Below are 21990 nucleotides of genomic sequence, written 5' to 3'. Positions count from 1 at the left end.
TGGAAATGACATGCCAAAACATTGGTGGAAATGACATGTCAACGCATTGGTTAAAATGACATGCTTAGGATCCAGAAAAGAACGTCATCTTTTGGGGTCCACGCTCATATAAAATTCATCGATGAAGATGCTAAAAAGATGACATGCTAGATCACTTGCACCCATGATTGAATGTCATCTTTGGCATCGAACATTTTGCTGGGTATGGCCACACACACCGGTGCCCAATTGTATGCATGTCCGCATTGTGGCAAAGAATCACGTTCACGCGCCAATATGTATGCTCACGTTAAACGTCAACATCCCGATGAATGGTGGCGAAAGAAAATGGAACGTTATAATTTAGATCCACATACGATGAAGCTTAAAACACCACCGATGCAGGAGAATTAAACCGAATCTAATTATTTGTACGTGTAAAAATTTAGTATTTTTCGAAATTAGGCATTCCAAAGAAAAGTTTCTATTGAATGCTGGAAAAGAATAACAATTATCATTATTTATTTATAAATAAAGAACGATAATTCTTAAAATAATTATTTTTATTATATAAATGAAAGGTGGGCATAGAAAACAACTGTTTTTGTTGTAACATCATATGATATGTTTGTAAGTTTGTTTTTCTGTTTAATCCCGCTCTTGCTCTATCTCCAAGAGCAAAATCTATTGAAGTTATTTGTGTAGACACATATGGCAGGACAGTTTAAAAGGGCACCTCGGGCACCTCAGCGAGTAGTTAGCGCCCTAGTCATGGTAGAGGAGGGCTATGCCATGACTGTCCTCATCTCCCCCATTAATCAAATTTTCTATGGATAATTCGAATTTTATAACAAACCCCCAAAAAACAACAAACCTCAACCAACCCTCGATATCGACCCCGGCTACGACAACTGACAATGATGCACCCAGTGCAGTAATGACCCCATCCATGGGCGGGGACGACGAAACGACGACTTTGACAATGGACGTAGTCAGCGACGCCATACATACTCAGAGCAGGGAATTGCTCGGTCGCCTGGAGGAGAATGAGACTCTCCGACTGAGCCAGGAGAGCCCCCCGCCGTGGGACTGGGAGGACTTCCCTCTGACGGACGACGAGATGGATGTCACAATCATTCCATCTCAATCGTCCAAGGAGGTAACTCCTTCAGCCACTCAAGGGGGTATAGTTCCAGCAGTGGAGAGACCTACTCCCTCAGGGGAAAAAGCGTCGGTCGTTACCGACAAGCCCTCCCTGTCTAGGCAAGATGCCTTGGTAAAAGGAGATGAAGAGGAGGAACTGACAGCAGACTCCTTGTCCTCGGCAGCCAAGCCGAGCGGGCCCAGACAGAGGAAAGATAAATATAACTATAAAAGGGCTATTTATTACTGCAAGCGCTTATAGGCGTGAATCCCGCTGAGGTAACTCAAGCGCAATTTCGGGAGATCGGATTGAAGCTTCGATTTGTGAGGCGTTTTGAGCGCAAATGTCCTCACGCCGAGAAGATCTTCCTTCCGATCGACCAACTTCCAACCCCTGGAAACGAAGCAGTCTCCAGCCCAACGGCTGTGATGAAGGCAGCGTTTCCAGGCAACGTAGGAAAACCGGGAGTTTCGGGCAGCTCGAACCCTTTGCGGACAACCTCGGTGTCTGTGGTAGGGTCTAGCGACCCGATACCCTCGGCCCCTAAGATAGCGGATCGGGCAAAACCCGATTCGAATCTGGCGCGGAAAGAGGGACCGACGCAAAGCAACCAACCGCACAGAGTGTCTCCTACTTCGGCTGGTTCGTCGGCGACTGCCTCTGGCTCTGCAGGGGCAAAGAAGAGCGGAGAGTTACCAGGAGCTCCGATTGTACAGAGGACTGGCTCACAGACCACTGTAGGATCGCCTGCCCCTGGTAAGTCGTGCCCTTCTGACGCTGTGAGAAAAGGCGTTGGTACAGCTGGGAGGATAGTAACTGGCACGTCCGATGGTCCATCAACCTCAAAGCAGGGTGGGAAATCGAAGACATCTGCGCAGGAATGCGTCAAGAGGGTTAGATCTTCTGAGGACCCACATCCGATTGCTAAGAGGACCGCGAAAAATCGGACAAACAGTCACTCGGCCCGCCCACCAGACGGTTCAAAGGGCTCAAACAGGGAAGACCACCCAAGTCGGCCAAGGTTTGAAACCCCCACAACCTTCAGGTGAGAGGACGCGGGATCCAACAAGACCCGCTAAGATGATCGCCCCGGATGACCTCCAGGTTGCGATCATCGATAGATCTGATCCGGACGGCATGATCGACGACGACCACTGGCTCCTGGTGGAAACTCTTCTGAGGAAGGTGATTACCTCAGACGAGGTAGATGTCAGGAATTTGGCAGGGCAGTCGTCCATATGGGCATCAGGATTCTAAATTGTCAGGATGAGGAATCTAAGAAATTCCTCATCCAAACGATTGAGGACTCCGGTGCACTATGGGACGGCTGTAGGCTATCCGCGGTTCCTGTGGGCGAGATACCTCGTAGGATCGCAGCCACGACATGGGTGCCACCGCCGGAATCAGACTTGGCGGATGTTCTGAAAATGATCAGGTAGCAGAACAGAGGTCTTCTGACGGACAGCTGGAGGCTGGTGAAGTCCTTCAAGAATGGTGGAGGAACCGTGATGAAATTCACAATGGACAACGAGAGCGCGAGATATATTAGGAACTGTGAGGGAGTACTGTACTTCGGATCTGGAGGACTTCGGTTCCGGATTCCGCAGTTGCAGTAAGGAGGTTCGGCAGCATGGCCTTCGCGTGGTGCAAATTAATTTGCATCATTGCAAGGCTGCGGCTGCCGAACTCCTGCTCTCCCTCACAGAAACCGAAATAGACATCGCTTTAGTCCAGGAACCCTATTTATACAAAAATAGGGTCTCTGGACTAAACGATAGTCGCTACTCTGTTTTCTATGCATCCAGTGAGGATAAGGTAAGAACCTGTATTGTAGCCAAGAAAAGTCTTAATCCTATTCAACTCTACAATTACAGCGATACGACTGTAGTGAGGCTAAATGAGGATACCGAAAGGGCCTTAGTGCTAGCCTCGGTCTACATGCCGTACGAGACACCTGACCCGCCGAACAGATTGGTGCGCAAACTGGTGGAGGAGACCATGGGCAGTTGCAAACTGGTGATGGGCTGTGATGCAAATGCTCATCACTTCCACTGGGGAAGCAGTGACACCAATATGCGAGGTGAGTCCATATTCGACTTTATTTTAGTTAATAATTTGCGAGTATGTAATAGGGGAAACACTGCCACCTTCCAGAATAGGGTAAGGGAGGAAGTCATTGATATTACCCTTACAAATATGGAGGATACTTTTATAGCAGACTGGAGAGTATCGAAGGAGTGTTCCTTTTCGGACCATAGAGCGATACACTTTCGAGTCTGCTATAGTAGTAAAAGGCAAACGCCTCATCGCAATCCAAGAAGAGCCAACTGGGAAAACTACAACTCTCTCGTTTCTTCAAGTCTGCGTGAGCTTCCTGAGCCCCACACAGCGGAGGAAATTGATAGACAGGTTGAAGGTCTCACAGGTATTCTTCGAGGGTGGTATGAAAAGACCTGCCCATTAACATATCCTAGTAGGAGAGCTCAACCAGTTTGGTGGAACAAAGATTTGGCCAAACTTAGGAACAACAGTAGGAAAACATATAACAAGGCTAGTAAATCTAAACTCAGTACCGATTGGGATCTTTACAGAGATGCCTTTAACAAGTACAAGAGTGAGATTAGGAAGGCCAAAAGAAACTCATGGATAAACTTTAGCGAGGCCGTAGAGGAGGTTAGTGCAGCAGCGAGGTTCCGCAAGGTGATCTCAAAGGACCCAAAACCCATTGGGAGCATTATGCGAAACGACGGTACCTGGACTAACTCCGCTTCGGAGACTCTTGACCTGTTAGCAGAGATCCATTTCCATTTGGCTTTGAGCAGGACTTACACCTGGGAGGATTCGGTCCTTGTTGACGAGCTAATAAGTGATCACAGAGTTTCATGGGCGATTAGTACTTTTCAGCCCTACAAGTCTCCTGGACCTGATGGTATAATTCCAGCGATGCTTCAGAATGCACCGACTAGTTTGGTAACCATACTGTGAAGGATCTTTAGGGCCTGCATTCTACTTTCGCACATACCGGCACTATGGAAAGTGGTAACTGTGACCTACATTCCCAAAGCAGGGAAGCCAAGTCATTCGTTACCTAAGGACTATAGACCGATAAGCCTTTCTTCCTTTCTTCTAAAAACTTTGGAAAGGTTACTAGACTTGGAAATTAGATCATACATGAATGATGACATCATAAGCAGTTCACAACATGCTTATACCAAAGGGAAATCGACAGAAACAGCGCTGCATAACGTTGTGAGTTGTATAGAAAATAATTTGGATGGTTCGAGTTCCACCCTAGCTGCCTTCCTAGATATCGAAGGTGGCTTTAATAATGTGAAACTCGAATCCATTCATTCTGCTCTAGAGTCACTTGGTGTCCCCTCTATCCTTACTAATTGGATTGATAGCATGCTGGAAAGTAAGCTTATAAATTCAAGTATTGGGAAGAGTTCCGTCAGTAAGTCGGTCACCAGAGGCACTCCACAGGGGGGAGTTCTATCTCCCCTACTTTGGCTTCTGGTGGTTAACTGGATACTTAAGGAATTTGAAAGACTCGGAACTCGGGTAGTTGCATATGCAGACGATGTAGTAATCCTAATAAGTGGGAAATACAGTCGGACCTCGATTATCCGTGATGGTCGGGACCGGAGGCATTACGGATAATCGATTTTCCCGGATAATGGAGGCAATGCTTTTTTGCAGTTTTTGAACATATTTTTAGGTAAAAATGGCATAATATTGTACAATAATATGAAAATCTGCAAATTTTAATATATTTGTTACGGTAATCCACCATATTTTAGAAGGATACATAATATCATCATCATCAGATTCATCTGAATTGAGTTTGTCCCATGGTTTTTGTGATACCGTAAGTATTAAAATTGTGTAGTACGGGATAATTTCCAGTTATCGTTTGTTTACCTTTTGTTTGCTTAATCAAATTAATTGAAAAATGTGTTTTTACTCCCTGGTAATGAAGTTTATAACGAAAAATAGAAGAAATGCAAAAAGTCCAACATTTCTTTTCTATCACGGATAATGGAGGTTCCCGGATAATCGATTCAGTGATAATCGAATTTCAACTATATTTATCTACGATGTCTGAACTTATGCAAGGTGGTCCGGTCAAACTCTCACGCTGGGCATACAACAATGGTCTTGGTGTGAACCCGGCAAAAACGGAGTTGGTACTATTCACCAAGAAGAGGAAGATAAATGAGGCAGGCAGCCCTGAATGCTGTTTTGAATTTCCAAACACTGGACATTCTGACACAGTACCAAGCATCCAGGAGTGCCTTGAGGCTTAAGGAGATAAATCAGTGGCGTTGGTCAGAGCTTGAACATGCTAGTATTCTGAAACGGATAGACAGCCAGATTGGACTATGTGACAGAGGGGGTGATACTGACTATATTTCACCATTCCTGGACTTTCACAAAGTGAATGTGTTTATCCCTGACAGAAGTGCTTGGGAGCAGGACAGACCACTGCCCGATCGTCTACCCATTTTTACCGACGCACTGTGGTTTAGCTTGTATGGGAGAGAGCGACAAAAATATTTCTAATCAAGATATCGATTTGAAAATTTGACCGTTAACTCGTAGTGACTAGAAGATAATTTTCCCCAAAAATCGTCAGTATTGGTCCACTCATAGGTATAGATCCCACATAACGGTACTTTCAGTTTTTTATTAATTTCACGATTTTGGCTATATTTTCGAAGTGAATTCGCTGTAATTGGACATTTTGTGTTCTTTGGTGGTATCAAACATTTTGAGTATGTCTATGGTCTATAGAAGTCCAAGTTTTGGTATATCCCCCATATAGACGTACCTCCCGTTTTTTATAATTTAACGATTTTGGACATATTTTCCAACTGATTGTATTGCAATTTGACATTTCGAGTTTGTAATCTGTATCATACATTCTTATTAAAATTCATCAATATATGTGCACATTTTGGTATAGTCCTATATCATGTTAACCCCCGATATTTGGCATATTAAAGTATTTGGCCTAAATTTCCTACAAAAACGTTTGTAAAAATCATGACATTTTATGAATTTTATTCTTGACAAAGATTAACTGGTAACAAGTATCAACAAAATGAGGCACAGAATATTCTTACTAGGTGGGTTAACATATGGACCAAGGGCGTACCAGATTATATTATATGTAAACAGGACATTGTCTCAAACAGGGAATATCTGGAAACTAAGATGTTTTATTTGATTTTTTAGTCGGGAGGATTACTACTATAAATTACAATAAATACTAGCTACAGGATATCTCGATTAGGAGAGTTCCCAGATAGACTAAAATGTACCAGGATATATAAACAGTAAACAAGACCCCCATATGTTCCTGCTTGCCAATTTAACCATTCTACGTTGTTTAATTTTTTTGTGTGGAGCTTAAATCTACGGCAGGCAAGCCAATTTGCATGATGCTTATAAATTTTTTTGTTCTCTTGTTCTGTATCCAGATTTTTTAAAATTCCTTTGCAGAGATAGTGTATACGATCTGACATCTTAGAGAAATCATATCCCGCAACATCCACCTGAAGGTTTGCCATAATTTCTTCGAATACCGTCTGTCCCATGCTGGCATTGACAAAGTTTTTTGAACACCATATTTCAAAAATATACAAATGTGAAAACACACATTCATACTGTAACCCTAAAAACATCATTTTTTTTATAAAATAAGATCGAAACAAAATGCAAAACAATAACACCGATTGCTTGAAAACGCCCAAAAACCCTATACTAAACATTCACAAAACTCCGAGTATACTCAGTATAATGAAAACTGAATACCGCTCGGCAACTTTCGGCAGACGAGATACTTTTTTCCTAATTCTGGACACTTAGACGAACATTTAAATAAAAATAACGTGAGGATCCGCGAGGATCCAAGGTACTAAAAGTCTATTTCTTTTCACAATATTAAATAAATAACCACTCACAACAATACATTTCAAAAGGGATCAATTTTACTACAAAATAAAGATACAATTTTATTATGTTATCAATTAAAAATAATAAAAATACCATCAACTTTAACTTCCATTTCTTACTATAGTAATTTTACACATTACGTTTTTGTCACTACGTTAAAGGAAATTTCAATGTCTCAATTTCTTCAAATGGAAATGTTCACTTCTGTGGCTCTGCTTTAGCTAGTATGGTTAGAAGTTGTAAAAAGAAAGCCGGAATACTAAAATTTGATGTGTCTACGATAGATTTGAATAGTTACAATCATAATTTGTAGACATCGATTTTTGCATTTTTGTCGCAGGCTGGGACCACAGTGCGACGGTTCAAAAATGGAAGATGGTACGGGAGCTGGTGTGTACTGTGAAGAGTTGAATATTAGCCGCTCATATAAACTTAGCGACGACTGCAGTGTCTTTCAGGCCGAGGTTTTTGCTGTTTTAAAAGCTTTAGAGCTACTAGAGGAAATGACGCACAATGCAGGTATAACATCAACCATTTACGTGGACAGCCAGGCTGCCTTAAAGGCGCTTGGATCCTACACCATCAAATCTAGGATTGTTCAAAACTATAGGTCTTTTCTTAAAACATGCAATTTGGACGTCAATTTTTGTTGGGTACCAGGGCACTGTGATGTTGAGAGTAATGAGATAGCTGATGAATTGGCGAGGCGTGGCTCCAAATCCTCGGACCTACGGGTGGAGGACTGCGTAAAGCCACCGCTCTGCTACTTCCTCGGCAAACTCAGGCAGTTCTACGCAGGGAAAACCGTAAGAATTTGGCAAGATATACCTGGATGCAGGGTATCTAAGTCAATCTGGCCGGCAATCTCAGGGCGTAGAACAGCGTCCCTTCTTTCACTTTGCAAGTCAGAAATCAGAATCGTTACAGGGGTCATAACTGGCCATTGCCGAATAAGATCTATGACTTGTAAGTGGGAGGACAACAACATTGAGTATTGTAGGTTATGCGAGGATGAGGAGGAGACTGAGACAATCGAGCACCTTCTGTGTAGGTGTCCTAGACTGATGGTCAAAAGACATAAACTTTTTGATGCGCATGTGATTGAATCTCTCTCTTTCTTCTCCTCCATTGACCCTATAGTCCTGTTAGCTTACTGCAAGAGCTTAAATTGGCTCTGGGGCAGATCAACATAGGCTTTGAGTAGTCTTATATATACTCTTTTTATAATCAATCCTCTTCTAAATCTGGTATTTTCCTCTACATTCACTCATTCTTTTTATTTCTCTCTCTCTCTCGTCTCATCACTCTCCACTTCCCTCCTTTCCCGTCTTTCCAACCTAATACACCTTCTCCCATACAGCTAACTTCATCATCATCATCAACAGCCCCTGTAACACCATCTGCAGGCAAAAAAAAGCACCATTCAGAACACACATCACAGCCATGTCTCTTGCACACCATGATCACAGTATGCACAAATCAACAATTAACCCAGAATATACATCACAGCCATGTCTTTTGCACACCATCATCACCGTATGAACAAATCACCATATACCCAGAATATACATCACAGCTCATGTCTCTTGCACACCACCATCACCGTATGCACAAATCACCATATACCCATCACCGTACATCATCATCTATAGACACGTAACATCATACAGCCTCATCCATAACAAACATCACATCACATCACACTTCTACTTCACATCATCACCATTTATTTGCACACATAACCATATAGCCGGATCCGCAATTACTTCATCCATAGCCGACTTACATTCCCATCACATCATATCACATCACACCATATACAACACATATACCTCAATAGTCAGGATGATCACAATGGACCTCAAGGTCTCCGAGTGGAGTGGCTGCCAGCACGGCAGCTGCGCATCCTAAACCTAACCTAACCTCACTTTCCAACTTCCTACAAATATAACAGGTGATTTGAAAGAAATGAACACGGATTTGACCCACTTAGCAACGAGAAATTTTTTGCGAGAAAACTTAAAATTTTTTATGAAAATTAAATTTTTGAGACTTTTTAGGCATTTTTAATAAATAACTTTTTTCTTTAAAACGTATAGTTTTCCTTGAACCTGGCCTTCTTTTAAAAGTGCCAAAAACGTTGGAGGGTAATATAAGCTCTGTTCCAGAACTAAAAAGTTTTTACAATTTTTACCACTTTTTACACATTTTGCGTTCCCGTACACAAAATTTATATGAAAATCGTTTACGACTTTTACAACTTTTACGACTTTTACCACTTTATAAAGTACGGGAACAGGCCAATAGGTGTATCCTTATATGCCAATCCCTTGGTTTTTGATTGAGAAAATACTCTTAATATATTACTAACAAATCCCTGACTTTTTACGATTCTAATAGTACGTTTATATATAACCGGATTTAACAAACCCACTTGGTTTTAAATGTCAATTCCATTACATATACGTCAAACAAATCCTCATGAAGAAGGTTAACCCTGCAAAAGGCTATAATATAAACATGGTTTTACATTTATGATTAACCCCCTGTTTTTGTAAAAAAAATGGATTCTTCTCACACGAACTGTCAAATTTTGTAAATCGATTTACTCGCCTTAGCGCAAATGTAGAGCGCTGATTTTTAAATGAGGAATTCTTAACCATATATGGAACTCATCTACGAAAAATTAAGTCTGTATGTCATCTGTGGGCTGAGCTATGGATGCCTAAATTATAACGAATATAGACGAACGAACAAAAATAAGTTACAAAAACAGGGGGTAAGCTTTTATCGCATATTTAAATTTTTCATCAAAAGTCGAAAATTACAACAAAGTCGATTTTTGAATAGCTAGGGTTCTAGGCCGATTGCGTGGAAATGCGTAGGTCAAATAAAGCTTTATAAGCGTGAAATGAGAGATAACAGACAATACTATAACAAAATGCAAAAAAACCACAAAAGTATTCGAAAAAACAGAGTTTAACGTCAATTTTTGCAACCATTTTTTGAGGCGTTTAACCCAGATATACCCATTGCTTGATCGTGATCATTTTAAAAGTATTTTTATATTATTTTAGAAGCAAATGTGAAATAATAACTGTATGTTTATATGTTTTTTAATTTTTTTTTTGAAAAAAGTGTTTTTTGAGGCCACTTTTGGACACAGGTTTTTATCATATAACTGGGAGTTATGGGACGCAAAACATTTGACATATAGTCCAAAGAACCTTTTCGGCATCTAGTTAAAATTTTTTCGTAGTAGGCTCCACATCGTGTATGTTTTCGTTGTAAAACTGCCCAATAATTAATCGGTCATAACGCAAATCATTGTAAAAACTAAGCGATAGGTGGCAACTTCGATGAACTAGACCTCAAAACTCAAAAATAGTAGCTCAAAATAATGGAATCACATAATATCCCAAGAGCTACAGATGTGTACTGAGTATATCACCAAAATAAACGGTACTTTGATAAACATAACATATAAAATTAGCAAGAATTTTGTGTGTCCATATGGACAGTGGGCATATCTGGGTTAAACGACCAGTGGCTTTATCTGGGTTAATGCCCGTAATTTCTACGCGTAGTTATCTATGAGTTCATAGATATCCCCCGTGTAAGCAAAATGTCATAATTTCAATCCATAGGTAACGTTACTGGGTCGAAAACGGCCGTGTTACTTATACCAAGGATTTTGTCTGGTTGATCGTTGCCAATGTGTTAAAAATTGTAAAACATCATGAATGAAAATCATCAATGTTACCACATGTTTTCAAAATTTACACGCCTCGGTAAATGACACGTAGAAATTACCAAACGCGTAGGTAAAGATAACTAATAGGTAGCTACTTACCCGGTTACCTAGGGCTAGAAATTACGGGCATAAGCAATTTAAATAAAGTGTGCCATTTATATGTCCATGTGAAATCAGCGCTGTTTATACAAAATATGTATTATAAAGGTAAATAAGCGAAATATAACGGAACATTTGAACGGGATTTGGTGATGATTGCGACACGAGTCGTTCAGAGGTGATGAAATCGAGTGGTCTGGTGAAATGAACGTTTTCCAAGTGTTCTTTAAACTTCGTCAAAATATTTCATTTGCAGTTTGTCTTCGGACGTCTCACAGCACAGACATAAATTCCCATTAAATTCATGACTACGGGCTTAAAAAAATTGACAAAATGGCGGTGTTAAGTTCTCGCTTGGCATCCCAAGTGTTTTAATTATCAAGGATTTATTCCTAAATATACGATTTCTTCGCAGAAAAAGACTTCGTAACCACAAAGTGCTATAAAGCCGACCTTTTAAAATTCACTTAACTCTATTATATAAAACAACGAAAATTCGTAAAGACATAAAATCCGATCGGATTAATAACTCATGCATTGTTCCTCGAAAATGCAACTAAATATATCAGAAATAAAAATGATACATGTTTGCTTTTTACCTGCGTTAAAAATGCGTATTTTTGACGTTTTGAAACACGTAGCTTCGCAGTTGTTAAGTACAACGGCTTTAAGAAACATAATACTTCGCAGATTTTCAGTCATTTGTAAAGCAACTGACGATACGGATATCAGCCCATTTGACAGACCTGGGGCCTAATTCTCGCATCCGTTATCGAGCGAGTTTTTGTTCGAAGACAAATTTGGATTCCCTTGTACGATCGAAATTATTTAAAAAAGTTATCGATACATACGGTTATCGAACGGTGAAACATATGGTAAACACAAAGCTCCGTTCCTTTACATGCAAGAATCTTCAAGTTTTACCACTTTTTACTCGAAAAGCGTTCCTTTACTTCAGACACCATACAATTCATATGGGAGCAGTTTACAACTTTAACTACTTTTGCCGGTTTTGCCATTTTCAAAAGTAAAGGAACAAACCAAAAATATTACAAACAAGTTGTTGTGCGGCAAGTTTCTCGTAAAATGAAATGAAAACATGAAAATTCTATAAAATTATAGAAAATTGTGAAAAATTAAAAGTAATAGTGACCCGAAATAGATTCCACTTTGTAAAAATATAATAATCGCATTCTGGCATTGAAAAGTATATTTTTAATTTTTAAGAAGCATTTTTCGTTAATAATTTTGTTTTTAGTTTTTGCTTTAAAATAAACAAATTTTTTTACCGTCTACCTTCTTAGTGTTCTTTGGAGAGCACAAAGGTGTTCATAGCTCGATTTTTTTTCATTCACGAGCAAATTCTCTATCGAATCGAATGTCGTAATTAGGCCCCAGAGCAACATTTGAGATGCACCCGCTCCTGGAATCTATTGCATCTCACCGTGTGGTGTGGTGGATGATGTCGAAGTACCCGCCGTCGAGGAATATAAGCAAAATGTTAGCAAAAATGACTCGAAATAGTTGATTAAATTTGTACCCAGTCTAAAAATGAAGGATTCTTATGAAGCCTGCCATCTGGAGATAAAAGGCAATACTAACTAAATATCACAGACTCCAACCACTACAAATGTACATGAAGTATTTCTATGACGAGATAGATGGCGGCATTAAACTTGCGATAAAATCACTAACCCTAATATAAGGTCTGTCCCGTTACTAAAAAGTTTACTATAATTTGTACAAATTGTTACAGAAAGTTGTCTGTAAACTCTCCGTTTTTCTTTAAAAATCATACAATTTATATGATAGCAGTTCACAACTGTTACCATTTTTAAAAGTAAAGGAACAAACCAATAATTTACAAGATACTTAGCCTGCTTGGCTTGAAAGAAATATAGGGCTGATTCCGAATTGTCAGTTGCTTTGTTTTCGTGCATGAAACTAGGGGTTCTTAAATCGAGTCCCATACTATAGTAATTTTATGAAATACTTCCCGTTATGTCAAAAGTTTTGGAAAATCTGATGAAAGCACAAATTCTGGAACATTGTGATAAATTCTCTCTTTTTCATCCGAACCAATTTGCCTTTCGACGAAACCACAGCACCATATCAGCGTTATTGGCTTTGACAGACTCAGTTAGAAAACAATTAAATACCCATAATAGCTGCACTTTGGTTTCACTGGATTTGTCTAAGGCGTTTGATAGTCTGAATCATTGCTCTCTCGTATCAAAACTTCAGAGTGGTTTTAATTTTTCCAAAACCGCCTGCAGACTGGTTTATTCTTACCTATCTGACAGATCTCTATATGTTTCTCTTAATGGTATTAATTCATCAATTCGAGAGGTTACTTCGGGAGTACCTCAAGGGTCCGTATTGGGGCCTATTCTTTTTTTAGTATATCTTAATGACGTTATTTCGAGTATGCAAAATACCCATTGTCAACCATATGTCTATGCTGATGACATTTATCTCCTGTTTACATCGCACACTACTCAAAATTGTATTAATGATCACCTTGGTTTTATTGCAAACTTGATGACTACTAATAGTCTTGTAATTAATCATTTTAAAACTAAGGCCATTATTTTTCATCCCCGAAATCGATGTTTTCCGTGCCATCAGTTGTTTATAAATGACCAGCCGATAGAAGTTGTACACTCCCTTAGATGCCTGGGTGTTATTATTGATTCATATCTTAATTTTGAAGATCATATTGACCACCTTGGTAATAAGGTATGTCTCATTTTAAGAAGGCTGTATTGCTTAAGGGTATATACTCCGAGACATGTGAGATGCCATTTAGCTCAGTCCCTATTAATGTCCCTTATGAATTATGGAATTGAAATTTATTCTGGAACATGGTCATTTTGTATTGATAGAATAGAAAGAATTTTCAGAAAAGTTATACGCTATGTGTTTGGTATTAAATTGCATGAGCATACCCGTGCATTGCAATGTGCATATACTTTTCTGGGGTGTTCATTTCGTGATTATATTAACCTCCGCTTGGTTCTACAATTCTATAAAATTATGAAAACGTCTTCTCCTGTAGTTCTTGTTAATGAATTTTCATTCATCAACTCGACTCGCAATATTCAAATCGATATCCCTTTGGTTCATTCGGTTATCTATGAACAATCATTCTTTGTTCGAGTTTATCGTTTTTGGAATTATTTGCCTACCCCTCTTAAATTATTTTCGTACTCATATAACTCGTTCAGAGACAAACTCTTAGGTTACATTAATGGTCGTTTGATCCCAATAAATTGATAAGAAGTTTTTTCACATTTTGAGCTAGCTAGCTGCCATAGGACCATCATATTGTCTTTTATTTTTAAGCAATGTTCATCTGGCTGGGGAGCCTAATATATAAAATGAGTTTATATAAATTCTTATGAAATATATGGATTATTTAGTTATTTAATTACAACTTTAGCATAGAATTTTCTGTACAATGCATTATTAATTGGCCTTATAAGGCTTCCTATGTATTGATATTTATAATAAATGAAAATGAAATGAAAAAATGAAATTGCAGTAGTGGGGAACTCGATCTAATAGCCCCTTGTTTCATGCACGAATACAAAACAACTGACGATTCGGAAGTCACCCATATTAAACAAGAAAAATTCACAAATGCAAATTTGCAATATTGTACATATAAATAGGGGCTCCAAATAACGAAAATTTACGTTACGATACGTTCGTCCCATAGTGTTTGGTTTGTCTAGGACTTCGCTAGATATAAATTTTTTTAATGTATCCCCGATCATACAGCTCGATTAATAATTAAATTAAAAAAAAAAAACACACAAAAAAACACTAACTTGTTTGATATTTAAACTTTGCAGAACCATTTGATATTAGATCCCATCCATATATTAAAAATATGTACATATTTTCAAAAATCTTAAAATTTTATTTTTCATTAATGATATCATCAATTAAATACAACATTATTCTAAATAATGTGAAATTAGTAATGAAATTAATCATGGTGATATCCAAAATATTTATTTATTTTGGAGGTTATGTATTCTACATATAAATGTTGTTATGTACATATAAGCATGTATATAAGTAAATCTATGTATATACATTTAAATCCTAACATGGATACAGTATCATGTGACTGTATACCAACTACAATTGTTGTTGTCCTTTTCCATATATTAAAACTAACGCTACTAAATAGTTTTTAAAAAACAATTCTAAAATCATGTTATCATCAATCATGAACAGAGCAAAAAAATCATATTAAAACTACTTACAAATGATTGTTGCTTAAAATCATTAAAATATTATCATCAGAAAAAAACAAGAATAACCAAAAAATAACAACAAAATTATTTAAAATTTTGTTTTGTTGTACTTTTGTGTGTGAGATGATTTTGTTAAAAGTAGAGAGATGTGGGTGAGGAGCGAGCGAGGATGGTTTGAGCTTTTATCCTTGACCATTGTAGGTATCAATTTTAGGTATTGAGAAGACAAATGCCAAGCAACCAAAACGCATAAGAGAGCCATGCTGCAAAATGGCACTTCCCTCCCAGGCACCCTTTATCATGGGTGTTTCATCATAGGGTGAACATTTACAGTCCGGTTTTGGTGGTGGGGCCATTCTATAACAAGAACAAAAGATTTATAATAAAATCCACAAGAGTAAAAATTCCAATATTTTTAAGACATACCTAGCTGTAGTATCCGGTACAAAATAATGCCGTTGTATACCTCTTCTCTTGTCCAGTATGGCTTGTACCTTTCGTTGTAGTTCAACATCTTCCGCTTTTAGTTTCTTAGCAGGTGTGGGACTTGGTTCAGTAAAATCGCAGGAATATAATTGACCATTAACCTCTGTACCATATTCAGAGTAATTGATCAATTCATAAGTTTTGGAAAAATCATCATAAAAAATGGTGGCATGCTTAGGGGATACACGACGACAATAACCAATAACCGAAAGGTTGACATCTACTCCCATATTTGAATCACCATAGCCAATGTTGATACTACGGTAGCGCATAAAGAATGAAGAATGCAATTCAATGTTGCTAAACCAACGATTATCTTCAAGAATGTCACCCAGTGGGGTAAGCACCGCTCTGGCACGTATTTTTCTTCGCAATAACTTTAATTCAAGTCTACTGGCAATTTCATGGGCCTTCTCTTGTTCCGTATAGACTCGTGGTGTGTACTTCTGTTCCTCTTCATCGGCAGCCACAATGGCAGCAGCGGTGGCTAAAGCGGGATGCAGTTGAGGTATATCTTCAGAAGCGGAATTGGGTTGGGCCAATATCGACGATGTCTCCCCGGTAAACATTATACTCAAACGCCTAACATCAGTTGGTGAGAGAATGGCTGATGGTACGGGAGCGGCTGGTTGATCTGCCGGCGTTTGTGTCAGCTCTCGTATACGTTTTGCTGCAGTTCGATTTTGATATTGACCCACAATTTCTGGATGATCTTGCACTAGTTGCTGCAAACGCTGATAGGCCAACTTCTTTATAAGATCCACATCTAAATATTGAAGTTCAGAATCAATTTGGGGATCATATTTTGTTTCATCATCTGAATCTTCTGCACTTTGATTGAGAGGTTCACTTTTTATGTGATCCTCTGTAGGGACTACAATAGGTTGGGATGGCTTTTCATATGTTTCTTCAGGTATTGTTTCAATTTCGGTTTTTATTTCTGGTTCCTTTAGACTTGACAACGTTTGGGATTGGCTTGTTGAATTTCTTTTTGTGCGTTTCGATTTTTGTGATGTTTTGCTGTTGGCAGATTTGTCAATTGCCCCCTCTTCATCTTGTGAACCTTCATTATCTTTGTCTGATTTTTCGGATTTTTCAATGGACTCAGCGGATGGCGTTGTTTTATCCTCATGTGACGACTTTTCAGCGTTTGTTGTCTTATTCCCTTTTTCCTCTTGTTCTTCTTCTTCACTATCACTGCTACTGCTGCTACTCAACTCTTCCACACGACCCAATTCCTTTTGAATTTCTCTAAATTTAGCCTTGGCTGTCTTCAACGCCTCCAAATCCTTAACCAAGGATTCAGCAACACTTTCTTTTGATATAACCTCTGGAGAACTAGGTAAACATTTGCGTCTTTTCACAATGTCATAGCGCAGAGTTTCTCTCAAGGAGGGCAACAAGGGAGGTGGATTTTCATAGTGATATTTTACCATTGGCGGCACTTCAATTGTCTCTCTGGACTTGACGGGTACTTTAATACGGAATGGTGGATTTTTCATGTGGACCCGACGAAAAAAGTCCATTTTAACTGCCTCATGATCGAAGGGCTGTGAAAATTTATCCCACAGGCGTACACGTTCTGTAGCAGAAATACTGGACAATAAATTATTGTCCTGCAGGAAACACACAAAGAAGACAGTTGATCTTAGTTAACAAATTAATCATGCATTTGATTCAAGTTTCAACTTACTATAAAGTTTTCCACATGATTTGGGCACATCCATAATCCAGTTGGTAGTGCCGTCATTGGAGGATCCAAACAATCTTGATGAAAAAACAAGGGACAATAATCACAGGCTACCAATGGGGCTTTTTTACACGACCGATGACAATAAAAACATGTTTTTGCTGGTAGCGGTACCAAACCCTGCGAATCCAATTCAAAGGGTTTGGTATTTCTTCGATAGTTTGGCTTTTTATGATTATTGCCATTTTTACGAATGGGTTCAACTGCAAAATAAAGTGAGAAATTTAGGTTTCAAAAATTTCTCTTCAGAAATGGCAAATAACTACATCCTTCCCCAGAGTAACTTTTCTTCAAATTCCAAAATAAAAGTACCTATTCGACCAACAAGCTCTTCAACGTAATAGATAGCGATATAAACGGTAGTTTATAAAATAAAAGTACCTATTCGCCCAACAAGCTCTTCAACGTAATAGATAGCGATATAAACGGTAGTTTATATAATTTAGTTTTAATCTGATTTTTTAAATTGAATATCTACAAAGTATATAAATCTTCGATCTTCATAGTGGGTGAAACTAGTATTTGGATATTTACTAAAATATATGACTTTTATATAGTACGGAATAGGTTCAGTTTAGGGCCTTATTAACAATTAGAATGAATTGCAACTATTCTTTTTACAATATGGTTTTGAAACTAAATTTTCATATTTTGGGAGGTACGGACTTAAAGCTAAAATAACATAAAAGACTTTATGTTGTAATGCTTTCAAGATTGAGAAAGATAACATTTTAAAAACAACTTCGACATGAGTGATTTTTATACTCGTTTAGATGCCAAGATTTCTCCAAATCATTTTAATATCTTGCCATAGCACGTGGTTTGATATTTCCAATTTTTTAATCCTATTCATCGTAGCAAAAATTTACAAAGTTACCAGAATTACACTTGCTCGGAAGCTAACTGATTTCACAATAATAATAATAATTATTTTAATTTTTACTTACTTTTATCATTGCCTGGAAATTGTGTATGAATCTCCAATTCTCTGGGCAGCTCAAATTGTTTTGGATTTAATATACTAGCTGCCTTGATTAGCTCATCCAATGGTGTGGGTTTCTTATTAGGATCCAATGCTCGCTGTATACCTACTGGTAATTTTGATAAGTATTTTTCGGTACTACTTAAATCGCTGCAAAACGAGGCACGACTACTACTACGTTTACGTAAATGACGTATTTTCAAAGGTATAGACTCCAAATCACCGCCAGCGGAAGGAGTATTAGGTCTTGAATTGGCTGCTACTGCAGCCGCGGCCTGTACAGCTGCTGCTGATGTTGTTGATGTACGTTCCACAGAACTAGATTTTGAAGAATTCGATGGTGCTGTTTTTAATGTCATGCGACAATTATGACATAACCACTGTCCACTGGGTATATCATCTTCCGTAAGTGGTGGATCACTGTAACACAGTTCATAATTTAAGGTTATGTCTTATACATACATATATCTATGAGTGGTACATGGCAAACAATTGTGCTAAGCAAGAATTATCATTACCGACCATGCACAAACAAAACATTATAGCGCTGATTGCGCATTACTTACTGGCATTGCAAATGGAAACTGGAGGGACAACGATCACAACACAATAGGTCACCACCTTCTTCGCATGCATCACACAAATCATGATTATGACCACGTCCAGGTCTCTTATAGTATGGATGTTTTGTGGCCGTCGGTCGTACACCTAATTTTTCTTCATCTGTTGGCGGTGGTCTTATTAAAACTTGTATTTGCTATGGAATATTAAAAGATATGGTTAAGACTTCATCAATTCCAATTGTTTTAGGTATCTGCAAAACTTATTCACTTGAAAGCTGTACACACTTTTCCCACTTTTTTCTCTCATTGCAACACAGCACAGTTGAATTACTGGCCAAGACCTAGGCTTTCACTTTACTGTGTTACTATTGGCTTCACTTACCTCCATAATGCTTAATTCAGCATTAGGAATATTCTCCATTTTAGACATTGTTCCCAAACGTTATTTCTCTATTAACAATTTAATAAATAATCGTTGGTTATTTCTATTAACGACAATAAATATATCAGAGTGAAGGACTCTTGGACGTCGTTGGTTGATATTTTGTTTGACATTACTGTTCAGTGTGTTCAATCATGTTGTTTTTAGACGGAAACCGCTATAATTTCTAACATAATGCAAGGGGGCTTCACATTATGTTCAGATTTATTGGATGATTGACATAGTACATTTTGAACGCCTTTTTGATGTATTAGAAAGAATGATTAAGCATAGTACACACGGTCCAACAAAACTGACAGTCAACGTACTTTTACGGTAATTTTCTGGCAAATAAAAACTTTTTGTTAGCTAAAAATGATTGAAATACAACATTTAAGGTATAATTTAGTGATTAGGAAAGTAATTGTTCAGCTAGACTTTGATATTAACGAAATAGACCTCGATGACTGTCAGTTTTGTTGGATCGTGTGTACTATGCTTTAGTTGCATGGTTTAATTAAGGGTTGTTTACACCATCTATCAATGTCGTATGAGATGCCAAATTTTCTACCTGCGAATGTTGTACACATAGTGTAACCACTATGAAAATTTTCATCTATCAAAATGATTTGGCAACTCATATGTAATTTTTTCATTTAGGGAGCGCTCTATTTGATACGGCATTCTCGTATGTAAACATAAATTTATCAGCTGTTTTCTGACATTCTCAAACAAAAAATGAAAAACAAAATCTTTTAAAAAAGAAAATGGAAAGGTATGTATATTTAAATATTCAGTAAAGTAAATAAATGGCGTTTATAATGTTATTTTCAGATCGATTGGTCGAAAGAAGCAGTCTTTGAAATGATTGGTGGCAAAAACATGAATGCCTCTATAACTCCAAACACCAATTCAGTTTCCTTCAACCAAAATTAAAATTTGCGCAAAATTGCAACTCAACAATAAATGTAAATAATGACAAAAACAGCTGTTTTTATATTTTTAGGTTATGTCATACGAAAATAACACTTGCAGGTATGAACGCACAAATTGAAAATTGTATGGATGACGTCAATTTTGACAAACATAGAGAATGTCGAATGGGTGAAAGAAATGGCAGCTCATATGACATTGATAGATGGTGTAAACAGCCCTTTAGAAACTGTCAATCCCATGTCCCGGTCCATACTAGAGTAAATTTCATAAAAAAATTTCATGAAATTAGGTGTTCGTAGGCCAAATTCCCCATTACAGCAATTTCATGATTTTACTCTACTATGGAACTCAATCTAGAGACTCATAATTTCATGTTAAAATTTCAGAGAAATTATTCTAGTGTGGCCCGGGACCATAGAATATGTGTAAACTAAAATCCAGTGGAATTGACATTGGAAATCGAGTGGATTTATAAGTCTAAGCGTACTATTAGCTAAAGTTTTCTGTCTTTCGAGTATTCCATACTAAAGTAATTTTTTGAAGTTGCTGTAGTGGGAAACTCGATCTAAAGGGCTGTTTACACCATCTATCAATGTGATATGAGCTATCATTTCTTTCACCCATTCGACATTCTCTATGTTTGTCAAAATTGACGTCATCCACACAACTTTCAATTTGTGCGTTCATACCTATAAGTGTTATTTTCGTATGACATAACCTATAAATATAAAAACAGCTGTTTTTGTCATTGTTTATATTTATTGTTGAGTTGCAAATTTTCGCAAATTTTAATTGGTTTAATGGTTGAAGGGAAATGAATATCTAACATGTTTGTTGTGGTAGAATAGGTTTTTGGGGTTATAGAGGCGTTCATGTTTTTGCCACAAAGCAATCATATCCAAGACTGCTTCTTTCGACCAATCGATCTGAAAATAACATTATAAACACCTTTTATTTACTTTTCTAAATATTTAAATATACATAACTTTCCATTTTCTTTTTTAAACGATTTTGTTTTTCAATTTGTTTTTGAGAAAGCCAGAAAACAGCTGATAAATTTATGTTTACATACGAGAATGCCGTATCAAATAGAGCGCTCCCTAAATGAAAAATGTACATATGAGTTGCCAAATCATTTTGATAGATGAAAATTTTCATGGTGGTCACACTATGTGTACAACATTCGCAGGTAGAAAATTTGACATCTCATACGACATTGATAGATGGTGTAAACAGCCCTTAAGAACTAGAGTTGTGTAGTTCCGGAACGAACTAGTTCCAAGGAACTATTCCGAATGAGGAACTATTGGAACTATATCCAGGGGCTGGATTCTTGTTCTATGAAAATATGAAATGAAAAATATTTCCTTTATAATTTTTTTCATTTGACAGTTTTTCCCTTTATAAAAGTTTTCATTTCACATTTTCATAGAAACAGAATTGAGCCCCAGCTCTTTCTTTTATATAGTTCCTTTAGTTCACATTAGAGTTGGGCAACCTAGTTCACTGAACGGTTCGATCTTTCTCGTTCCTTTTATCAAAAGGAACTAGTTCCTTAATAGCCCGTTTCCACGGTACGTCGTTCGTTCTCTATTCGTTGTTCGACCCATAACTACGAATAAATTACTTATTTCCCCACACAAAATTCTA

General features: G+C 37.7%; 1 protein-coding gene across 1 annotated transcript; it reads right to left on the bottom strand.

Moving 5' to 3' along the window:
- Nucleotides 1–14836: 14836 nt before the first annotated feature.
- On the bottom strand, nt 14837–19593 carry LOC141398002 (PHD finger protein 12). The gene is made up of 6 exons (XM_073975088.1): nt 19366–19593; nt 18987–19177; nt 18386–18840; nt 17382–17641; nt 15629–17304; nt 14837–15559 (listed from the first exon to the last, which is right to left on the bottom strand). The coding sequence occupies exons 1-6, from the start codon at nt 19411–19413 to the stop codon at nt 15385–15387; spliced, it is 2805 nt and encodes a 934-aa protein (XP_073831189.1). The 5' UTR covers nt 19414–19593; the 3' UTR covers nt 14837–15384.
- Between the last annotated feature and the right edge of the window lie 2397 nt (nt 19594–21990).

The sequence above is a fragment of the Musca autumnalis genome, unplaced genomic scaffold (genome assembly GCF_047663935.1).
Source record: "Musca autumnalis isolate F117 unplaced genomic scaffold, ASM4766393v1 scaffold_3, whole genome shotgun sequence".
In the NCBI taxonomy this organism is placed as follows: domain Eukaryota; kingdom Metazoa; phylum Arthropoda; class Insecta; order Diptera; family Muscidae; genus Musca; species Musca autumnalis.
The sequence above is the reverse complement of the archived record's forward strand: the minus strand, read 5'-3'. Positions and strand labels throughout refer to the sequence as shown.

Bases quoted from the DNA above. Each gene is read 5' to 3' on its own strand.
- LOC141398002 (XM_073975088.1), bottom strand. From the start codon at position 19,413: ATGTCTAAAATGGAGAATATTCCTAATGCTGAATTAAGCATTATGGAG. The intron at 17,642-18,385 runs GTAAGTAAAAAT...TTTATTTTGCAG, and splicing joins ATTTCCAGGCAATGATAAAA to TTGAACCCATTCGTAAAAAT. The intron at 17,305-17,381 runs GTAAGTTGAAAC...TGTTTCCTGCAG, and splicing joins ATCATGTGGAAAACTTTATA to GACAATAATTTATTGTCCAG.